At 36.0% G+C, this 24,149-nt stretch overlaps 1 protein-coding gene across 1 annotated transcript in view; it reads right to left on the bottom strand.

The window, feature by feature from the left end:
- The window catches only part of col6a1 (collagen, type VI, alpha 1), a 100,639-nt gene that overhangs the window by 42,807 nt on the left and 33,683 nt on the right, over positions 1-24,149 (bottom strand). The window contains exons 6-21 of the mRNA XM_028807262.2: positions 22,718-22,831; positions 22,298-22,318; positions 22,173-22,193; positions 21,043-21,087; positions 18,160-18,213; positions 17,788-17,832; positions 15,927-15,953; positions 15,376-15,402; positions 15,229-15,273; positions 11,764-11,817; positions 7,909-7,971; positions 6,305-6,367; positions 5,668-5,721; positions 5,341-5,376; positions 1,949-2,011; positions 1,475-1,537 (exon numbers count right to left, since the gene is read on the bottom strand). Of these exons, the coding sequence (XP_028663095.1) occupies positions 1,475-1,537; positions 1,949-2,011; positions 5,341-5,376; positions 5,668-5,721; positions 6,305-6,367; positions 7,909-7,971; positions 11,764-11,817; positions 15,229-15,273; positions 15,376-15,402; positions 15,927-15,953; positions 17,788-17,832; positions 18,160-18,213; positions 21,043-21,087; positions 22,173-22,193; positions 22,298-22,318; positions 22,718-22,831 (795 nt within the window). The remainder of the gene's footprint in view (positions 1-1,474; positions 1,538-1,948; positions 2,012-5,340; positions 5,377-5,667; positions 5,722-6,304; positions 6,368-7,908; positions 7,972-11,763; positions 11,818-15,228; positions 15,274-15,375; positions 15,403-15,926; positions 15,954-17,787; positions 17,833-18,159; positions 18,214-21,042; positions 21,088-22,172; positions 22,194-22,297; positions 22,319-22,717; positions 22,832-24,149) is intronic.

Genomic DNA, 24,149 nt, shown 5'->3' with positions numbered 1-24,149 from the left:
AAATATTCTGTTTATTTGTAACTAATGTACTAGCTTTGATCCTTCCTTCCTGTACTCTATTTTAGTCTAATAAGGACAACATGTTTTTGGGTTTCTTTTCCACTCATGCATGTTGGTATGGGTGCAGAGGGCAGAAACAAAGGACCTCTACTATTACTATACTCTATATATTCAGATTGTTGGGCTCTAGTCAAATTTTACTCCATACATGCAGTACCTTTGCTTTTGAAACTCTGTTTATATTTTGCTTCTGACAATATCATCAGTTGATGTTGCTTTGATGTTGCCTATCTTTATTCTTTTATCAGTATCACGACACATATACTGTTATGGATTCCTCATATTTATAAGAAGAAAGTAGTAAGAAAGGCTACTGACTGCAGAATCATGTTCATAATTCATTTCAAAGCAGGCAAATTTGGCGTCTCAAACAAGATTTTTTAAAACTGACAAAAATGCACAAATGTTATACAGAAGAATACAGTATGTCAGAAGCAGGCTGGATTCCCATCACTAGTTGAGGCTCTGCTTCTGTCCTTCTTTTAGCCGATATTTACATCTTTCTATGTTTGTTGCTACAGTATGTATTGCTTATTATGTGGTATTCATGTGATGGAAGGGCAAAAGACATAAAAACTAAGAACTAAGATGGTGGTGTTGTTTGAGAATTGCATTTACAGTTTCATAACCATCATTTAGAGCTAACGAAATCTAGAGGAGTTTGGACTTCTGCTTTTGATTTTTAGATTTGAGTTTTACCTTGCCTTTCGGTTCTGATATCACTTTGGATCCTGTTAATCTCTCTGCTGCTGAATAACCTGCCAACTTTAAATGATTCTTTTTTTGAAAAAAAAAAGGCTTATTTATAAAACCCAGTAAGATCAACCTTTTAGTAGTGCCTGTTTCAATATGGGTTCATCCCAAATTCTGACCTGGGTTGGCTCTATCAGATCAGAGCTTATTAGTTAGTTCTTTAGTTGTACAATAGGAAAGCCCATCCTAGTCAATGCATCAGCAATGAATAGAAAGAATTTTTGAAAAGACACCCCCATGCAGAATATAGTAAATCTGCTGCTGAGTTACTAGAGTATATGATAAATATACTGGTAATAGATGAGAACATGGAAAGGCGAAGGATTAAATCATGACTGCTGGCTGTGGACAATTTACTTAGCTCTCCTGTCTCCAGCCAGTTGACTCCTATAATGTGCTTAAATTGGGTGTCTTCCAGGTCTCTTTCTCTCTGTATTTCCCTTTAACATATGTGATTCATATTCATATTAAACGTGTAGCGGTCAGAAGGATGCAGATTCACACTGTCCAAAGATGGTGATTTGTTTATTTTATTACGGGGATCTGCTACAAAACGTAATTTGTTTGAACTAAGGTCTCTCTGTGTATTAAACACTGACAAAGCAGTTTATATAAATATGTATGTATATACACTGTATAAATATTATATATTTGCACTTACAGGATCTCCATCAAGACCAAGAGAGCCTTCCCGTCCTGGTTCACCAGCTGGTCCTTGATCACCCTTTTAATTTAAGAAAAGTACAAATAACAAATATCAAATAGTAACAGTAACTAGAAGTAAAGCCAAAGCACCATGTCTGTTAAACTTGGCAAATATCAAATATTAAGTTGGCTTCATCATGCTACCCACTTTGAGCACCATGAGTGAAATAACAGCCAGCTGAAAACACCAACTTGTATTTCTTTAGAAAATGAATTAAATAATGTTGATTGTACTGAAATAAAAACATATCAGTGCACAGTATATGTAAAATGTTATAAAAGCATATGACTAGCACATAAAGAAAAATATAACATTGATTGGTTTTGGGTCTATGAAGATCTTTTGAAAAAGGTTGCCAAACATTCTTTCATTCATTGGTCAGCTGTACTGCTGGTGTGATGCAGAATTTCAAGATAAATTGTAACTTACCGGATCACCTCTGGCTCCTCTTACCCCTGGAGTTCCTGGTGCGCCCCTTTCCCCGAGATTACCCTAAAGAAAGGCAATTTATTGGACAAATAGATTATATATTGGTATTTGGTGGCCTCTAGGTAAAAACCCCTAGCTAAAGTCACCTATAAACTTTAGTTATTTGGGAATGGGAGATGTAACCACTAAAGGAAGCATATTTGGGTAATTGTGTATGTCCCTTTATTATTTGTTATGATTAATACACCCAGATCATCATCAGTCCCTAACCAAACTGTACATTAGGCACCATGCAGTCCGGAAGATTGTTCTCTTGGCAAGTGCCAAACCCAGATTCAGCTATCAGACTGCCAGATTGTGACATGTGGTTTGTCATTCCAGAAAACATATTTAGACCTTTCTAAAGTCCAATGGCAGCATGCTTTACGCTACTTCAATTGACACTTGGCATTGTGCATAGAGATCTTAGGCTTGTGTCATCTCCTCAGGCATGGAAATCCTTTTCACGATGCTCCCAACACATAGTCCTTGTGTTGATGTTGATTCCAGTCGCATTTAAGAATGAGTGATTCAAACAGAGTTCGGACATTTTTTTTTTTTTTGCACTGTGCACTTCAGCATTTGGCAGTACTGCTTTGTGAGTTTACATGGATGACCACGTCGTGGCTGAGCTGTTGTTGTTCCTAAACACTTCCACTTCAAAATAATAGCACTTACAGTTGTCTAGGAAAGGTTTACCAGAGCAGAAATTTCATGTACTGACTTATGGCAAAGGTGACATCTTATGACAGTGCCACGTTTAAAGTCATTGAGCTGTTCAGTGCGACCTATTCTACTGCCAATGTTAGTCAATGCAAATTGTATGGCTAATGTGCTTGATTTTATGCTACTGTATCCTGTCATGGTACTTGCCATCACTGTTATCTTGGCAAAGTCATTCAGTTCCATACAAGTGTAGACTCACACAGGTGTTTTTTTTGCAGGACTTGTATTTATTGGAGTCATTGCTCCCATCTCCTTCAATATCAAGTATCCTTACCAAGTTTTTACACTCCCTTACTTAATAAGTTTAAAAATGTAGATATAGGGCTAGCACAGCATTTAACAATGCTTCCATAGAGTTGCATAATTCTCAGTGGAATCCCAGCCTGAGTACTTCATATGTGACGTTTGAAAGGAATGTGTCTATGTGGGGAAGGGGGTTCTCCAAATTTTCCAGTTGTGGTTTGAAAGATGTGCATGTAAGCTTAATTTGAGGCCAGGTGAGAATTTGCCTGAATCCTAGACAAGGCTAATCCTAGTCTTGTACCCAATGCTGCTAAGATAAGCCCCATTCCCCACAATCGTGAAATGCACAAGTGGATAAAGAAAATAAGTGGATGGATATTTGATTGTATGTATGCAAGGGTTGTGTGGTTTTATATTTTTACTGCTACTTTCTAATATCTGATATTGTGCATGCACTCTGTATTTGAGAAAAGTGTTGTAAAAGAATAAGCTGAATAGAATAAGAAGGTAGTCAGCTTTTTCAGATCTGCTAGTGGATATTCTGCAGTGATACAGTAGGCCTAGCCAAGTGCCCTTTGCTGCTGGGATAGGTTCCAGCTTTCCCATGACTCATGCTAAGATTATGTGAGAGCAAAAAACAAAAAAAAAGAATGCTGCTGTGCCGGCCATAAATGACCTTTAATTTGTGTTCCATCAGCAGGCCATATACTGCAGTGTAATGGATTTTGTTATTTATCTGATTTCATCATATAAAAATAAAAATTGCATGAAAAGTATCATTGCTCAAATTGAGACTTTGACTTTTGGCACTTGCTCAGCTATTGTGGTCTAAAAATCTGAAACTAGACTTCCTTTTTTTCCTTGATAGAATATGCAGGATATGACTTTCTTGGCAAATCATGTTGCATTTGAATAATGACCCTATAGTTTGAATACATTACCTTTACTAACAGTGTTGGTCATTGGACTCCAAACCACACCATTTCTAATGCTATCCCAATTTTTGATTGAGTCTGGTAGCCTATCAGCTCTCCTTTGTAAACAAATATATGGGGACAATTGTGCTATAATTCTGTATTGCGAAACACATTGACTTGCTGTCCACCATAAGCAGGTGCAACATACAGTAAAGGTGGTGACTTCCTTGTACTAAAGCCAGCATAATAATGCTGTGTTTTTTTGCTGTTGCTTCATTGATTTGGTGTCTTGGGATTGAGTCCTGCATCTGGTCATTGTCTGTACAGACGTTGCATGTTCTCCCCATAACTTTGAGTAGTTTGTGTTTTTCTTCCACATCACAAACAAGTGCAGGTTAGGCTATTTTGTGGCTGTGAATTGGACTCAAAGTGAATGAGTGAGTGTGCGTTTGTATCCAGTGATAGATTATACAGGATAGTACCCAAACTTATGCCCAGCACTCCACAAACTGGAACTGAATTAAGCTGGTATGAAAATGTATAGTGTTAGTTGGAGCTAGCAATGTCTAATCTGTGCTGTGAAATGCTGAATGTTAACATGGAAGATATGAGGTGTGATCAAAAAGTATGGTGAATGTTGATGCAGAGCACCATCCAAGAGCAACGCAAAACAATTTAATGCAGGTTCTGACACGTCCATCTTAGAGCCAAGTTTGTGACAAGTTTCAACTTGTTTGATACTGGCAGTCGTTTGTGAGCCACTGTTGAGTTCAAGTGTGTTTTTCAAGTTTGTTGTTAATAATGGATATCGAGCAACGCATTAACATGAAATTTTGTTTCAAATTGCATTAAGCTCAGGAAATCCTTGAGATGTTAAAATTGATTTATGGTGAAACTGCAACGACAATTAAGACTGTTTACAAGTGGTTTGGTCGATTTCGTAATGGATCTGACTCGGTTGAAGATGAGAAAAGATCAGGACGTCCTTCAACATCAATAACTGAGGAAAATGTTAAAACGGTTTCATTCTTCATCATGATAATGCTCCTTGTCACACATTCCTTCTAGTATGACAATTTCAGTCAAATAAAAACACCTTATTCGCCGGATCTGGCACCATGTGACTTCTGGCTGTTTCCTAAATTGAAAATGACCATGAAAGGCAAACGATTTCAATCCACTGAGGACATCCAGGCAGCCACGACAGCCCAACTAAAGACACTCTTGAAAGAAAACTTCCAGAACTGCTTTGCAAAATGGCAGGAGCTTTGTTATAAGTGCATTTGAAGTGCAGGAGAGTATTTTGAGGGTGACTGGTAGTTGTAAATCTTTTACTGCAACAAACATTTCTTTTTTAAAACATTCACTGTATTTTTTTATCACACCTCGTACAGTATAAGTGATAGTGTTTTACTTCATATATACTTTAAAAATATATGTTACTTAAGCCATTACAGCTAATATTACCTTCTCTCCTCTGGGACCATCTGGGCCTGGTTCACCCTATAACATGTAAAAAAACAAAGTGCATTAAGAAAATTACCTTTGCATAGAACAATTCTGATAATTAAATGAAACATGCACTGTAAATAACTAATTAATGGGAAATCTGACTTTGAACAGCTAATTGAAAACACATACTGTAGATTAATTATATAAGGCATTATTTGAAAGCATGCTGAACATTAATTGTACAAGTCAGGACACATTTCATGTGATATGCATATTTGCGGGGGGTTTGCTAAAAGATTTAAAGTTATGTCAAATTCAAACACAAGAAAGAACAGGACTTACATCATCACCTCTTTCTCCTTTTTCCCCATTTGATCCTCTGTCTCCAGGTTCTCCCTAAAATACATAAATAAATAGATAGTCAGGTAAGCCAATAATGAAATTAATAAGGAGGCTGTGATCAGTAATATCTAAAATATAATTGTGGTTTTATAGGTTTATATGGTCATTATTATTATTTGCACAGAGTACAAATTCTTACTTGCGTGTGCTAATCAACATGCAGCACATTTGCACTCTCCGTGTTTTAACAGGAATGCTTGCTACTTTACACAGTTACCTCTTCAGACCCAACTTCAGAATACAAAATAGTTTATTCACTCAACTCTGGCAGTGGGTAAAGGGGATAAGCATTAACTTCACCATCTTTAAGAGTCTACTCTCATTCAATTGGCCAACCCACAGTTAAACTTAATGACTTTGGCTGTAAAAAACCCAAGGTAGTTAGAAACGATATATTGTATACAGAAGAATAATTGTATTAATCAGGATCATTATCAGTACACCACCTCATGCAGCCCAAACTGTTTCCCAATTTATTACTTTGATTACAAAGAGTTAAGTGAAATCGTACAGATCTGAATACTAACTGTTCATTGAAACTTATTGCATTTCACTATTTATTAATTTTAGCTCTTACTTTGGGTCCAGGAGCTCCATTGTTTCCAGGCCGGCCTCTTTCTCCATCACTTCCAGGATCTCCCTAATTGGATACAAAAAAACATATACTATGTTTTTAAATTGAGAAACAAACTCTGTAACATGTTTTAATGATATCAGTAACTTAAACTTAACGTGTTCTTTAATTAACTTAAAGTTTAACCGGCAGAAATATTTTTTGCTAAGAGTAATAGCTATAAGTTATACCACATGCAAATGTTTTTCTCCCATAAACATGGGACTATCAACTTAACATATTCCTAAAGGAAAAGATTGTTAGTGCTGTACTCATTTTGCACTGAATACAATAACAGTACCTAAAATTTAAAATGACCTTTGTGGTCTTATTGTTTTTTTACTTTCTTGTATATGAAGTATAGGAGAAGTATTATAATCGTCCAAAAATTTGATGTCGAGATTTTGAAGAATCTCAACGTTTTAGACCTCCCTGACTTTCTCGTATACAAAGTATAGGGAAAGTATTGGAATCCTCCAAAAAGAAAATATCATTTTTGGAATTATGTCTGTGTGTCTGTCTGTGTGTGTTTGTATGTAAACACAATAACTTGAGTACGCTTTCACTTAGGTCAACCAAATTCTTATTAATGAAGTTGCAACTATCTATCATCCCCTTTTCTTCCACTACCATTTATTTTACATAAAAAGAAACTGCTTTTTATTGATCAGATTAATTTGTTCATTAAATGGACAATCAGAAAGAATGTTTATTTTCGGTTATGTGTGCGTGGCAGAGGCTAGTTAGGAAAACTGTTGTTGGCAAAATTAGGTAAAGGACTGTTAACAAAAAGCCCAGATAAACTTTTGCCAAAATACAAGGTAAAATCAAACTCAAATATGATTAAACAGACGAAAAGCCAAATCCTGAAAGAGCATACACCACTCCAACTCCCTTAATCCAAATCAGAATGGTGGTAAACTGGAATCTATTACAGCAGCAGCTGACATGAGCCATGAAATAGCCTCGAACAGGGCTTCAGTCCATCTCAGAGGCAATTTTTGGAAATTATTCTTACTATGTTTTTCTTACAATTACTAGTTCTCCACTAGTAACTCGAGATGAGTCCTTAATTCAGCTATCCTTGGGCCATTATGCATTAGGCAGAATAAAACCTTGGACAGGGCAGTAACTCAGCACAGGGCACACTCGTGTACACTTCAATACATAAACATAATAGACCAATGCAGAATCTAACTAATTTAACACCCACACCTTTGGGTTGTGGGATGCAAAACAGGTTAAATTTGTACACAGGAATTTTAACCTGTAAGTTATATGGTTAGTAAAGGTGATATCTAAAGGGCCATGTGGCCTCTTTAAGACAATAATTAAGCAACATCCACAATATACAGTGCTTTTTGAACTGTACAATTTAAAGTCAAGTTCAGAATCTTCTTTTTCTAAAATGCTTCAGGCTGCTCATGTTACAGGCAGAAAGATAATCGTGTACATCTGTACTTTTCTAAAGCAACGTTCATATGGATGTGTATTAATACTCACATGTGGTGCATATAAAGAGCAACCAGATGCGTAAAGTGAAGATGACATGAAGAACAGCAACATACCTTGCCTCCTTTTGCGCCATAAGGGCCAGGGTCTCCCTTAGGTCCTGCACCGCCTGTATCTCCCTGTAATTATATATGAAGTGATTTATTCAGATTTCGAAATGATAATTGAAACCAAAACACACAAACTGCTCTATATATTTTTACCTTAAAGTTTGATCAAATCGAAATAATCTTTTAAAGTGCAGTTGAAATAACAGGAAATTACATCACAATTTTAAATCGGATCACAAACAGGTTTTATGACTGGATTCTGATACATGGCTATTAATCATCAGGAAAGCAGCTGTAGAGCATTATGAAGATAATTAAATGCAGTTTCTTTTTTCAGCTTATCAAAGGACATGTATGAAAGCTCATAAGGAGGTTCTTGTACTTTAAAGAAAACCCATAAAAGTAATTCTATTGAAAAAGATTTAGTGTCAACTGTAATCTAATCCTATCTCAAGCACTGTCTTCACTTAAAATCATCTTTGAAAATTTGTAGTTCTTCTTAATAGGACCAAAGATTATAAATATATTCAAGATCATATTTTATATTAAAAATAGGCAAAGTACTAAAAGATGATGAAAACCACAACTTTCATAAAATGGGACTAGCAACCGCATTTGTTACATCAGTAAACAAAATACTGTATGCTGAACTCCTCGAAACAATTCACAAAGGGAACATGAACAACATGAACTACCAAGAAGATTAACAAACCACAGAGCAGACTCCAAGCAGGATCAGTCACAAAATTAACAGAATGCTATTTATAAAGCTAGAAATATACTTATGCTTGAACCGTGCTCTTCTCCTAGCTCAATATGTTGAGAAACTTGTCCATGCTTTTATCACATCCTTCATCGATTATTGTAACTCACTGCTGGCTGGTGCCCCTTCTAATCTTATATCTCAGCTCCAACTTATTCAAAACTTGGCTGCAAGAGCAGCAGCGAGCACATAACACCCATCCTGCTCTGCCTTCACTGGCTCCCTGTGTCTTACAGAATTGAATATAAAATCTTACTAATAACCTTCAAAGCCTTAAACAACCTTGTGCCAAACTACATCAGTGACCTTCTCCATCACTATGTGCCTGTCCGTCCACTAAGGTCCTCTGATTCTGGCAATCTTGTTGTACCCCACACTAATCTACACTCTATGAGTGACAGGACCTTCAGCTGTATAGCACCCGGACTCTGGAATGACCTACCGAAATTAATCAGGTCAGCTGACTCCATGAATTCTTTTAAAAAACAACTCAAAACTCATCTGTTCAGGAAGGCTTTTAACTCTACTTGACTTTATTACCCTTCTCTCAGTTTACCTTTATGTTAAGATGCTTATGTAACCTATCTGTGTGTGCTAGACCATTAATTATGTTGTCTGTTAGGCTTTTTTTTTCTCTGAATTTACTGTCTTAATTTTCTTTATTTATTTATCTGGTTTGTACAATGCTATATACTGTATACCCTGCCGTTCTATCTTAAACTCTGTGAAGTGCCTTAAGCATGGGAAAGGCATTATATAAATTAAATGTATTATTATTATTATTAAGAGATAGAGAGAGAGAAAACAACTAAGGGAACAAAGGGACTGAAGTAGACAAATACTATTAAAATACATTTTTTAATGCACTCAAAAAAAACATAAGCCCCAAAGCTGTTTATACATGTGACATTCTGATATGTATAAGCTGTAGGATCAGGTTGTCAGTCCTTATTTCTCCAGCTAGCTGATGGCCGTGTATCCAAGGGCTGTTTGAGATCACTTCTTGGAACAGTCATCCATTTAACTGCGTTCTTGATAACTGACCATTCTCTCTAGTTTTCTGTTTTTTAAGGAACATTCTATTAATTTGCCACTGTTAGTATTGAGATTTTGTAACTAGCTTTCAAATTTCCTTTGCTTAATGCTTTAAGACCTGAGAACACATCCTGGTCTAGATTACTTTTCAGTATTGTCACCACAGGTTCTAACTTGTAATCACTGACATCCCATTGGCCCACCTAGACTGTGCTCTCTAGCAATTAGTTGACATTAGGAAACAGTTTCCTTTTTGGGGCCATCCTTAATACTGTATACTTTTCTTGCCATGAACACAGTTGCCCATTGTGGTACCACCAGCACACCATAGAACAAACAAAAAGAACAAAACATCTATAGCATTGTATACACGCTTGTGAGTATCTCCTGATGATTCCAGTAAGGACCTGTAATTGGGCAGCAGAGATCCAAGGAAGAAGTAAGGATGCAACCATTTCACCACAGGTTATATACGGTAACTTGCAGTGTGCATCTGGCAAGAGAAATAGGCAGCAGGTACCATTCACTTGAACAAACTCTTCTGCCTGGTGTTATTGCTGATAAGTTGATGACACTTTTTCTTGTGTGAGTTAGGTCTAGTGGTGCTGGTGTGTGTGTCTTAATGAATTATTTCTTTTCATTCTGTTAAGGGAAATCCTCTTTCTATGCACATCTCTTATAATTAAAAATAATTCATAATATCACACTGACAGGGCAAGGGTTAGCACTTATTACCTTACACACAATATAAAATATATAAAATTGTTGCTAGGACTCTGGCAGAAAATGACTAATGTATGCAGCATCACACATGCTGACACTCTCAATTCCAAAGCTTATTGCAACTGCTATATTTGTGCAAACACCAAACCATCAGAAATATGCAATTTACAGTTTAAGATTTCTCTCTCTATATAAAATCCAACGTCTGTCTGTCTGTCTGTCTGTCTGTCTGTCTGTCTGTCTGTCTGTCTGTCTGTCCGTTTATAATGAGATAACTACTTAACGGATTTAGTTCTGGTTTTTTTTCTATAATTTGCTTGAACATTCCAGTTGATTTTGCAACTTCTCTCATCGCACTAAGTATCATAGTTCGGTTGCGCCACCGATTTATTCACGCAAATCCAAGAGACAGGCTGCGGGCCAAGGGAGGGGGGAGGCGGGACCTCAGGAGTAGGGAGCCCGGTGGAGCTGACCTCACTCATGCACCAGCCTCTGTTCGAGTCGCTCTACCTCTCGCCACATGTTGGAGCATACCATGCCTCCGCTTAGTTAGCGATACCTGTTTGTTCAGCAGACATTATCATTTAGAGATTCTTAAAGAGTAATGTTTGATGTTTTTGAGAGAGAGGTCACAGCTACGTGTGTTTTAGAGTGTACCTGCTCACTGGCAGAGATATCATGGCCATATGCTCTTCTTCCCACATGCGGGACACTTTTCTGTCCGAGCTGAACACAATCAGATATAGTGGCAACATTTGACTTTGGAGCGTACCTGCCTTCCACTGGGTCTGAGATATTCTTCCAAATTTTTACATTTTTGGCAAAGAGATCACAACTACATTCTCACTCCTGATAGCAAAACCAAAAATACTGTATATCAAGAGGCCCTCGGATACAAAACCTATCAATATAACTTCTTCTCAATACAAATTATTACATTTTTTTAATGATTTTTAAAGTTTGTCCTGTTTCACTACTATGCAGGTGAAGCTGCAGGGGACAGCTAGTCAGTTATAAAGCAACATCAGTAGAGGGCTGCAGGTTGGCTAATTATGTCATAAAGAGCACCTTGCAAGAGATGGTTATAAATCTGGCCCAAAGTTTAGGGTCTCCAATGAAGCTTTGTTTATTGTCTTTCAACAGTGGGAAGAAACATGAGAAAGAGGTGAAAATGCACAGAACAAAGTAAAATCCACGCAAACAAGCAGCATTATTAGTTTCTATAGTAAGGTTTACCTTTCATTTTTCTATAATAACCATGTGTGTTCTACAAAATATATGGGATTGAAAAGAAAAGTACATTAAGTAGGATTTTCCATTAGAAAAATATTAGCACTTACATCATGTCCAGGGGACCCTTTGCAGCCTGGTAAGCCATTGAATCCTGCTTCACCCTACAGAGAAAAGAAAAGAAATATAAAACCTCACACTTAAAAACAACCATTGATGCAGTATTTAGTGTAAAGGATATTATAAAAGTTCACATAAATTGATTACTGTTGCCATTATTCACAGGTCCATGGCACACTTCTGTGAAGGACAATAAATGTAACAAATACAAAATGCTGTATGATTAAACAAGATCTGAAAAATATAATATGAAATCCTTTCACCCATTTCTTTTTTAACTTGCTTAATTCACTAGTACATCACACAACACACTTACATATAAGTATGTACAGTACATGCTACATGCAGGCTACAACAGTTGACAGTTTCTAATTATATTGTATCTCTCTGTAAATGTGGGATGGAAACAGAAGTTAATGGAGAAAAATCCATGCAGGCACTTGGAGAACTCTCAAAATCCATACAGAAAGGAAAGCACAATTTTGACTTGTGAGTTCTACCTGTGGAGCATTTGAGACTGGTTGATTTTAAATTAAAACAAACACTTATTCAAGGTTTTCTGATTAACAAAACTACAAAAGAATATTATTTATTAATTGAAAAAAATTACTTTTGCTAAAGATGGTCAATGATATTTTAAAAAAGGTGGTATGGAAAGGCTGTTTTCTGTCCCAGACTAAAACAGTGACAAATTAAACAGTATATATTTGTAGACAAGCAGGGGCATTTCTTTGTAGCTTTTACATTTAATGATTATGTGTTTTTTAAAATTAACCAGAATGCACACACCAGAAAAATGCCACTCAAGAAGTATATCTTGGGGAAAAAAAGCAGTATGCAAAGAGCTGAGGTCTCATTGTTTATGAGGATGGCTTCCCTTATGACCTAAGTGGTGGGTGCGGTAACATGCTGTCAGCGCATGCTCCCAACCAACCTAAGGACTAGCTTTCAATACAGGATGAAAATTCCTTTAAAGGGTGCTAAAGGAACAGTCATATCCATTTTTTGGTTTCTTATGGTTTTGTTTTTTAGCTTTTTAACAGTATGTGTTGGTGTCACTAATTAAAGACTTGTTCCAAAATACAGACCAGTGCTTGACCATAACTAGTTATTACAATAAAAGGCTTTTGCAGTGCTCATTGCCAAGAGAACATTTTTGTTATGGGGTGTCTTGTATGCAGTTCTTCATTTGCATAATTTCTGTGCAAGTAAAGTGATTAACTGGTTTAGGGCCATTCACTTATATATCATGTATTTTTGTCACTGTATTACCAAAGTTCAAACACATCCAAGAACATCACTCTTATATATGAAAAAAAACCTGGGAGGAGACAAGACTTTTTAGCCTGGGACGAGACGTGACTTTTACAGAGAGATACTTTCATATCACGCGAGATGAAACTTTGTGCCAAGATATTAAACCACGCCCGGGGCTGGAAATAAAAGACAAAGAGTAGATGACAAAGTAGAATGTCGTAAAAAGGTTCCAAAACGTTGGTGCAATACTCATGCAGAGCAGGTTAGAGATAATGAAAGTACTACAATTCCACAGTCTCAAAAAAATGATAGTAAAGATCGCATGAGCGCAAACAAATGGAAATTATTACTCAGTGACATAGTGGAACAGTGGCAACAGATTGAATATATTGTTCAGATTTAAACTTTAAGTCGGAGACTTGTAGATCATCTAATTCATGTTGCCATCAGGGAAAAGTAGTGTTTCTTCCCAATGAAGAGGCGTATCCACGAGAGTTAAAAGATTTGTTATTTGGTGAAAGTGAAATCCACATACATGAGCGGCAGAGACGCGAGCAGGGGGTGAAGTCCTTTAAAATAAAATGTAAATGATATCCGTCCACTACTTCAAGTTTATTGTCACGTGCACGTGGTACAATGAGATTCCTACTTGTATGCCTCTCACAGACTAGTTACTGTACAATAATACAATACTAATAACGGACAATACATAAAACACAGAAACCACATATAAAAGACTCGTAACAATGACACAGCAGGCATGTTCATGATGCTTTCAGTACAAGAAGCTATTGAGTAGCTTGAGGACCTGTGGGTAAAAATTGTCGCTGGACTGTTTGAATCCTTGAATGAATGGAAAAGAAGAGTAAGCTGAAGTAAGCGACACAGACAGTATTTGCAAAACATAATCACTGTATAAACTAGAAAGTATTTTGTTAGCAGCCACAAAACCTCTATAACCAATATCACAATGTTGGTCATTTAGTAATGCTTGACAATATGAGGGGATCAGCTGTTACATGTGCCATTTTTTTTCTATTTCATTTTGAGTCACTTTGTCATTTTATTCAGTGGTAAAGGTTTGTGACTCTGTTCAAATTCATGAAATATTTAAAATGAAATAAAACTCAGTCACAAACCACTTAAATAACCATCCAGCCATTATCAAGCACACTTAATCTGTTTCAGGGTTCTGGCATTGTAAGCAAAATAATTAACAAATTTAACTAGTCCAAAGCAGTATTGCTTGATAAATGCTAAAGAAAACACTGTTATGTTTGAATGGATATTCTGCAGTGGCGTAGCTAGGGGCCGGCGGAGGGTGCGGTCTGCCCTGGGCAGCACATTATTGACCAAAAGGCTCAGTACAATTCATGTGTAATCAGCAGGATTTAGAAAAATATCACTCATGAATGAAAAAAGTAAGATTCTCTGATTTTCATCCACAAATGTTTTAAAAATAATTTTCAGACTATCCTTCTGTGACGGCATCAGACACAGCAGTTGAAATTTATGAGGCAATAACAAAAATAAACATAAACATTATACCGATAATAATTTCTAGGATTATAAACAACTAATTTACAGTTTATAATATTTTTTCGTTATCAATCTGAATACTTTCTTGCTCTGTGCAGAAAACATCCCCACCTATCACTTGTACACTACACTGGTTCTGGTTTTCGCAGCGTAACTATATTAAACTAATAATTAGAACATGGATTATCAGTGCGTCTGTACTATATTCTTGTCTAGTTGATGCTTATAAATAATAATATGTGAAAAATTATTGCTGTTTCTACTGTATATATATGAATAAATCTATGCAAAATTTATCTTAATTTTTCTCTATACGTCATTTTAATTTTCTATTTAAATAGGTTAACATATTCAGATATGTTGGAGGGCGGCAAATTGAAGCACCGCCCAACCCAGAGCAGCACAAACTCTTCTTCACCACTGATTTGTTGCAAAAATACATTTGTTATCTATAATAGCAAATGTTATGCCTTCCGTCAGTATATGCCAGCCAGCAAATCAATATGCCTACGTGCTGCACGAACTGTGTACATAATCATTCAGAAAACCAATGGATTTGTGGAGAAAATCGAAAGCACTGCCTATGCTGAAAAACCCTGTGACATAAACAATTTATGACAACAACAGTACAATTTAACATCACAACATATTCCACATACCTTTTTTCCATCTACACCATCAATTCCTCTCTGCCCCTTTTCTCCCTGAAATAAAGATATGAACAAAATCAGTTAAAGAAGAACACAGTAAGGAATATTTTCAAACAAGGAATTGATCAAAAAGAGTTCAATGGAATTGTGACTGACCTTGTAACCTCTAGCTCCTTTCTCTCCCTGCAAGGAAAAAAAAAGGTAATTAAAAATAAAAACAGAAGATGTGGTCAGCATATAGCTCAAGAGGATAATTAAGTGCATACTGTACACCTTTAATAGACTGACTCATATTAAATAAATAAAATAGCTAAGCAAGAAAAGCAGTAAAGCACCCAGGCCTGCAGGACGCTCCACTATATAGTCTCCATTAAAATAATGGTCCAATATAAGATATGAATTAAAACCCATAATTTCGTGCTCAATGTAGGGTCTATTTTATTATTTAAAAAATATCATATTAAAAATGATATTATGAAATTGTCATTTTTTCCTGTACATGTACAAAAGAAAAATGTGTACAGAAGCTTTTATTACTTGATAGTATGTTACTGACCCTAATTGCTTCAGATTTCTAATGCAATGCATGCACATTAAGGTTAATTTTTTGTGATATATATTAGAAGAGTGGATGCCTTTATGCTGGGACATTATTACATAATGTGATTCTTGCAATGTACTTTCTGACAAATTAAATACAACCTTACCTTATCGCCTCTGCCTCCTTTGTCACCCTGGAATTATAAAAAATTTAAAATTAAAAATGCACAATACTTTAAGATTATGCCTATGCCTGACATAACTGTGTAATCACTATACTAAGAGAAGTACATTATGTTTTTATGTATTGGCATCAATATGAAGTGTCAAATCTGGCACGTGAAAAGACTGCCAAGGTTTAACATGTACTGCACAAAAATCTACCAATTGCTATTAAAAGTCCACTTCTTAAGGATCACTCCCTCCTTAATAAATTTATCAAAAGACTCCGGTACATCAAAATGAAAGGATTTTCTTTAAAGAAAAATAGAGGAATGAATAAAATTTAAACATAATTAGAAACAAAATAAATGCTGCCTGGCCCACTGTGTTAGTCTGATGCAAGCCAAATGTCTCTGTTTGTATGGTGGGGTGGTCTGTTCATCGAAAATCTCACAAAACACTACTATTTACCCTCTTAGCTCCCCTCAGTCACTCACTGTTTCACCCTTCTGGTTTCATTACTTCCCTTACAGCAGGGGCGTTTCTGGGATTTGATGGTATCAGGGTCCCCCTTGTCAGTGTCTTGTTTCTCTTTACAATGTGTTTTAAATTTGACATTACTTTTTAGCCTAGCATCCAATCACGGGTTGAGTGGGAGGAGATCCCCCTTGTGGTATTGACATAGTTTTGGAAAGTGGGAGGTGGAGTCCCCCTTTGGGTGTTTATATGTATATAAACAAATCCAAAATGGACAAAAAGATCACAGGCTTAAGCCTCTGAAGTTCTTCTCCCCAACACTACTGCCTTACAGTGAACATTCATTCACTTTCCAACTGTGGATACTGAACACTTCTTGCAGAGAACAGCATGTAAAGCCCACTTAGGTGGACACTTCTGAGCTTTCTCTAGAATTACTTCTGGGGTAAAGGATGTCCTCACTTAAGCCCATTTTAAAATGCCCTTTGCTGGCAACTTAAATATATGCATGCTTGGCATCACTCTCTCCATTAAATTTGCCATCCATTGAGGTTAGCAGGACCCTATCCTTGCCATGCCCACCTACTGTTACACTGAGTCCTGGTGAAACAATACAATGGCTACTCTCTCCTAGTAATTTTCCTTTAAAACTTTCCTTCACCAATAAGTCTTACATCTACATAAGTCCTATCAATTACTGGTAAAAGACATCTATTGAAGAACACCTTTACATGCTAGTGTTAGTCTTCTTTTTTTGCACTGTCACTGAATTTTACGTTTAACCTTGCATTAAAACATGCAATAGTTGGCAAAGAGGAGAGGTTGGAAACATGCACTCATAGCGCATTGCTGCAAACACCACACGACAAACCACCTGGATCGGGAACTGAGTGCAGCGGGTGACACCTCAGCACCACATTGGAGCAGTGGGAGTTATTTTATGGTGGATGGAGCATCAATCCTGCCACCAACCCCCAGGTTTTCTCTGTAAGCTGGAGGACCTACTTGCAGGGCTGGATGCAGATTAACGTCATACCCAGGACAAAGCAATTGAAGGTTAAGGACCTTGCTCAAGGTCCCAACAGAGTAGAGTCACTTCTGGCATTTACGGGATTCAAACCGGCAACCTTCTAATTGCCGACGTACATCCCTAGCATCAGAGCCACCACTCTACCCAATAGAATTAGAAATATGTTTTATAATACTTTGTTTCTCAGTTACCGTATGTAAAATACATTCCTTTCTAGCTGCAATTTTAAGGTGATATTTGCATGGATATTACCATTCATTCATAGCTATTGATTAATATGCTGGATAAATGTATATATCTGATTCTGTACAATTCAGTATAACATACAATAAATCAAAGAGCAAAATGAAAATGCCAACCTTCATGCCCTGGTAACCAACAGGTCCAATGTCACCTTGCCTTCCCTGCAAAAAGAAAAGAGCAGTTATGAACTATATACAAACAAATGAGCAAAAAGGGTCATGAGAGAAAATATATTACATTTGTTCTTTGTTGTTTATCATTTTTAGGAACACTCTTGAGAAGACAATGTTCATAAAAATAACCTGTAACTTTCTGAATGTTTGGTGATAAATTTTACAGACATCAAATATAATGTAGAATGCATTAGACTTCACTTAAGCAGTGATGCTTTCAAGATAAACTTTGCATTACCAGCAGTGTACTTGGAATTAAAACGTGTCCAGATATAAGGAGCTTTAATAGAGTTTGAAGTCATTTAGGTGACTTACTGGGTCTCCTGCTGCTCCCTTCTCTCCAGGTAAACCTGGTCTTCCAGCTTCACCCTAAAAAGTAGAAAGACAATTGCAGATTAACTTAGGAAGAACATTGGCATAATCAACAGTACAACTTTCATCTTTCTGTACACCTACATACTAAAATGCCCAACTGATAACTTGTTACAGAATTAAAATATGATAGCTTTCAGATGCTCAGAACTATTTAATTGAAATTGTAAACTATCAGAAGCAAATTCAGGGACACTCCTAATAATTGCAAAAAAATTTTTACTCTTTGCCATCTCTCTGTCTTTCTATAATTTCATTAGTGGCTCTGATCCTTTTTAGTTTTAAAAGTAACTAGACTGGGTAACACAAGGCACTCAGTTCTTATTAAGCTGTTGTTTTTCATTTAATGTAGTATTGTTATGCATCATTTTTCTTTGAAAGGAATCATAAAAACACTTTGCAATATTTACAGATAGTATATATTAAAATATCAAGCTTATCTCATTATATTTAACTTCACTTTTACTAATTATGCTTATCATCTAGTCCTTCAAGATGCAAAGATGAAAATAAAGTTGTTTGAATGTATAGATTTAACAAGAACAAGGGAACAAAGCTGGAAATTTATTAAAAGTAAATTAAAGGTAAATTTCACACAAATATTATGAACTTTTTCTTAATACAGAGAACCATAGACACATGAAATAAGTTACCGAGTAGTGTGGTAGACAGCAGGACTTTAGGGACCTTCAAAACTTGACTTGATGTTATTTTGGAACTAGTTAAGTGGATATGACTATTGAGCTTTGTTGGGCAAAATAGCCTGTTCTCATCTAAATCTTTCAAATGTTCTAATGTTTATTCTCCTCCTTCTTATCCTCAGGTGCAAAATAGATAGTTTCTAAAGACTCTTTTCAAAAATACTAATATCAAAAGGCCAGCAGCATCATTCAGCTTCCTGATATCTAAGGATGGGATCATATAACCCATGACTGTGTTAGCAAAAGAAATGCTACCAAAAATAAAATCAGGGACTTTATTTATCTATAGATATGTCTATACTATAACAAGATTTTCTTGATCTTGTATCAACCTAATTTGGCTTCTTCAGACTTTTAAATATAAGTCCCAGTCAAGGACATATTATCTTAATTTAATAGTCATCTGTATACAGTATATAAAATCATAAGGATTTTCTGTCTGTCAAGCAAAAATCACTCCTGGCTTTGAAGACTGATCTTGGTCTCAATTGACAGCTTATGTCATGAGACATGCAACACAACCCATGATTTGGACATCCGGCCATTGGCGGCTTTAAAAATGTGGTTTTCAGCCCTTCTCACAGCTAGCAAAGACGCAACAGCATGCTTTGCCTGACAGCAGCGTGTGGCAGGAAATCCATGGCCACACATAGCAGATGCAAAACCTACAGATGTACGAGCAAGACACAGCTTAAATTCAAACATACAAGAACAAAAAATGATGACACAGCCACACACTACAGCAACATACCAAGGCAAAAGATCAGCCTAAGCTTACACAGGAAGTGTAAGAATACACCATTTACAGCACATACGCATTATCAACAGCTCCTTGTCTTTTACATCCATGGAAGTCTCTACAGATTTCAGAGCCTTAAAATACAGCCATCTCTCCCCATTATGCTTACAAAACTACATGATTTAATTCACAGAAATAGCCCTTTTGTTTAAGCCTTTGCAAATACAAGTTGAATTGAATGTTTCAGTATCCCAGCGCTTGCAACCCCAAGATAAACCTTGCCCCCCATTCCCCTGTGCTCGAGAGTTTCAGCACTTAAATATACTGCATGGACAGAACCTTTCAGATGAAATGCTTACCCAAACACTTTCATGGCTTCAAAATACAGACACCTTTCTTCCTTTGCTTAGGAAAGTACAAGATTTAATTAATGCTATTAGTCTTTACATCCAAGCCTTTACAAATAGAACACAGGTTGAAGATGAAGACAAACTACAATCACTGACAAACGTCATTCAGCTTCTAGAAGTTACAAAGTGCCTTCTCACCTCTTTTACATAAGACCAACGCCATTCTGACTCACAGTACTTTTGCTTTAATACTTCACTGCATTCTTGCATTGGTTCATGTTTACGTTTTTTCTGTTTTCAATAAGCATTTCTTGTGTTTAGAAATTCCTCATTATGCCACCTCTGCCTACATTTTCTATTCCCTTTTATTTGAGGATCAGAGATACACATAAATAGGGCTAAGAGCTCCTTATCTTGGCAAACTATGCCAGCCTCTTTTGATTATCCCCAAGTACATGGTGGCTGCATGTTCAGAATTCATAATCTAGTTGATCACTATATTGGTGGACTTCACCACTTTCAGTTTCCTTTTTATTTCAGGACTGGCAGTCAAAAATTAAAATTAAGTAAAATTTCCAAACTTATAAATGAAGAGTTCCTAGTCAACAGGAGACATTTAAATAGTTGAGACAAATATTTCCACATTAATACACTACTACCTTCCAATTTGAAAAGCTTCACTAGGCAAATGTTGACAAGATTTGGAGATCAAGAAGCCTTATAGATTAAGTTAAATTTCTGCTCTGTACACTAATTTTGCAAGTGATTTAGTACACATGAGTTTAAATGCTTATTTGTTAACCATGACCAAAGTACAAGGTAAATATTGGAAATTGAGTCTGTTTTTAATTTAATATTTCAATTTTAATTTTTACTAAAGTAACAGTAGAGTAGATCCTGCAGCTATATTTATTCTAAACTGTGGAAAAGGATTCCTTATTAGGTCTTAATCTGAGAAGCATTGTACATGTTGCGATTCTTTGGTTCTTCTAAAAAACACTTGCCACGTTTTTTACTTCTCAATATTTATACTCACATCATAGCCTCGCTCTCCAGCTGGACCAATTGGACCTCTGGGTGGCTGCAAAATACAAAGAAAAATGATTTTGTAGTGCATCTATTGTAGATAGATAGATAGATAGATAGATAGATAGATAGATAGATAGATAGATAGATAGATAGATAGATAGATAGATAGATAGATAGATAGATAGATAGATAGATAGATAGATAGATAGATAGATGATAATTCTTTGCATTTATATAGCGCTTTTCTCACTACTCAAAGCGCTCAGCAATTGCAGGTTAAGGGCCTTGCTTAAGGGCCCAAAAGAACAGAGTCCCTATTGGCATTTACGGAATTCGAACCGCCAACCTTCCGATTGCCAGTGCAGATCCCTAGCCTCAGAGCCACCACTCCGCCTAGATAGATAGATAGATAGATAGATAGATAGATAGATAGATAGATAGATAGATAGATAGATAGATAGATAGATAGATAGATAGATAGATAGATAGATAGATAGATAGATAGATAGATAGATAGATAGATACTTTATTAATCCCAAGGTTGTGACTTAACTATCCACTTCTATGCAGAAAATATCACATCTTCAGATGGTCTACATACACCCGTAGGTTTGACAAATCTATTTTTCCCTGTACAACCTGTTTTTCCAGTAGAGGGTAGTAGAAACATATGTATATGACCTCTAACCAATAAGCATGGCTTTCGAACGTAAGAAGAAATCTGACGTCATATACAGGCACTGGAAGAGTACCACTGTGTCTCTGTAACATAAAATAACAATCTTTAATGTGCTAAATCCGATTCATTGTGATAGGGGGTAGGGGTGCACAGTGGAGACAGGGACGGCTGTATTCAGTGCAAGGAAGGAAACAAACTTTGACAAGTGCCAGTCCACCACGTGACCGACACCCAATCTAACACAGGGTCAATTTGGACTATCCAGTCAACCTAAACAGCACAGCTTTAGGGATGTGGGAGGACAACAGAACAACAATTATATTTGGGACTATGTATCCAAATGGCCACTAAGTACTTTGTAGTCATTTCAGCTCAATCAAACCTTTACAATGATGATCACCGGCCATATTAGACCTATCACACAGGAAAAAAAATCAAATGCATAGTAGAATATTTACCTGGCATTCGAAGGAACAGCACTGCAAAAAAGGAGAGAATATATGTTCAAAGATCACTTAAAAAGTCAATTTGGTATGTATTTTCAATGATAAATAAAATTATAAAATGATTGTAAAAGTCATACCGCATGTTCTGATTCTTTAACCTACAAAGAAAAGAAAGAGAAGTTGTCAGTTTTCTTTGAAAGACTGAAAAAAATATTTTATTAAAATGGGTGTAATGAGTTTGTAATGAAAGCTTCATTTTATACCAAATAAAGTAAGTTGTAGGAATACAAACACATTGAATACATAACATATGAAAGATCATTTTTAATTTGAAATTCAGAAGGACACAGATAAAGTAGTACTGTATGTGTTTTAAATAAATCACAGATTATATTTAACAGTGAATGACCTCAGAACAAAAGAATAATGACAATGTGAATAATTTAGCAAATACAAAAAAAACAGCTTTAAGGAAAGGTTTCAATAAAAACCTGCTATTATTATGTAATATATTTAAAAAAAGAAATAAGTATTAGTAGACAGAGGGTGATACTTACAATAAGATCAATAATATTGCGAATTGTCTCTTCCTTCTGCTGTGCAATGGTACCCGTTGCAGTGAAATTTTGCCTGTAAGTGTTATCTGTTGCAATAACATTCAGTCTGGTTTCCTAAGATAAAAACATAATAGAATCATGTAGTTTTTCTAGGTGTAAATATAATTTAAATGTTAACCATAAACTTAAATTTAAACAGTATTTATTGTTATTACTGTACAGATTATAGGATTAAATTGGAAGTATAAGGAAGTATATATACTGTATTTGACAGCTGCAACAGACCTGATAAAATGCAATTTAATAAATATTCTATGCTAGCTGAATGCACAATTCTCATTTAGAGCGTACATGCAAATCAAAATTCTTTTCGTTATGTTAAAAGATCACATACATAGATATTAACTTGTGAGTTTGCACAGCTTAATAATGGAAACATCATATTAGAGAAATTACAAGAAGAAGACAACCCTGAAAATTTAAGCTTAGTTGGACAGATTACTATCTATGGATTAGCTGCCCAATAAGGTAAACAGATGTTAACACAATATGGTGATAGTGTCTAAGTAACAACTTGCTCTGTTAAAATGGTTAATAATAATAATAATACATTTTATTTATATAGCACCTTTCCCATGCTTAAGCGATTTAATGTTGTGCAACACATAAAGTAAAATAGAGGTAGTAAAATATATTTTTGAATGATCACATGTGGCTAAGCCTTCTTACTACACTTCCAAACGGAACAGGAGGCTTTTGGTTCATCTGCACATTTAGTGCATAAAATTACTGTTATTATATACATTTTGACAAAAAAAGAAATGGTCATATAATCAGGATGCCAGAATGTCTGACAGTGACAGCTTTACACTGAAAACCCTCTGCAGTAGAAGCAGGTGACATCTGCCACCAACAGATGAGGGATAATAACAGCAAATCAGATATTTCTAGTGCCGTAGTTAATTCAAAGAAATGCTTTATTTGGTGAAGCAGCAAAATCTCACCACTGGTTAGATGTATTAATAATCCTAGTATAATAGATTTAAATATTTAAGTACAGTGAATATAAATTGCTTAAGTGTACAAGAAAACTACTTTACTATAGAAGAATCACAAGGCTCTTCGCTACTATATTTTGTGTTATTTTTTCAGAACATATTTTTATAGTTAATACTAGGGGGTTAACCCCTGCTTGCTTTGCTCACCAACCCCCTGGCCTGTGCTACGTGCCAGCCACTTCTCGTCTCTGCCGCTCGTGTTGTGAAGAGGGGGGCTGAACACACCCCAAGGAGACGCGGTCGCTCCCCCGAAACCCCCTCTTAAACGGTGATACAATAGGAAACAAATACAGTTTTTTTTTTTACCTCCTCTTTGCTTGATCACCTGCTGTGTAGCTGCTGCTACTGTGCCACGTGATCTGCATCTCATGTGG

Source organism: Erpetoichthys calabaricus, chromosome 8 (genome assembly GCF_900747795.2).
Source record: "Erpetoichthys calabaricus chromosome 8, fErpCal1.3, whole genome shotgun sequence".
Classification (NCBI taxonomy): Eukaryota; Metazoa; Chordata; class Cladistia; order Polypteriformes; family Polypteridae; genus Erpetoichthys; species Erpetoichthys calabaricus.
The sequence above is the reverse complement of the archived record's forward strand: the minus strand, read 5'-3'. Positions and strand labels throughout refer to the sequence as shown.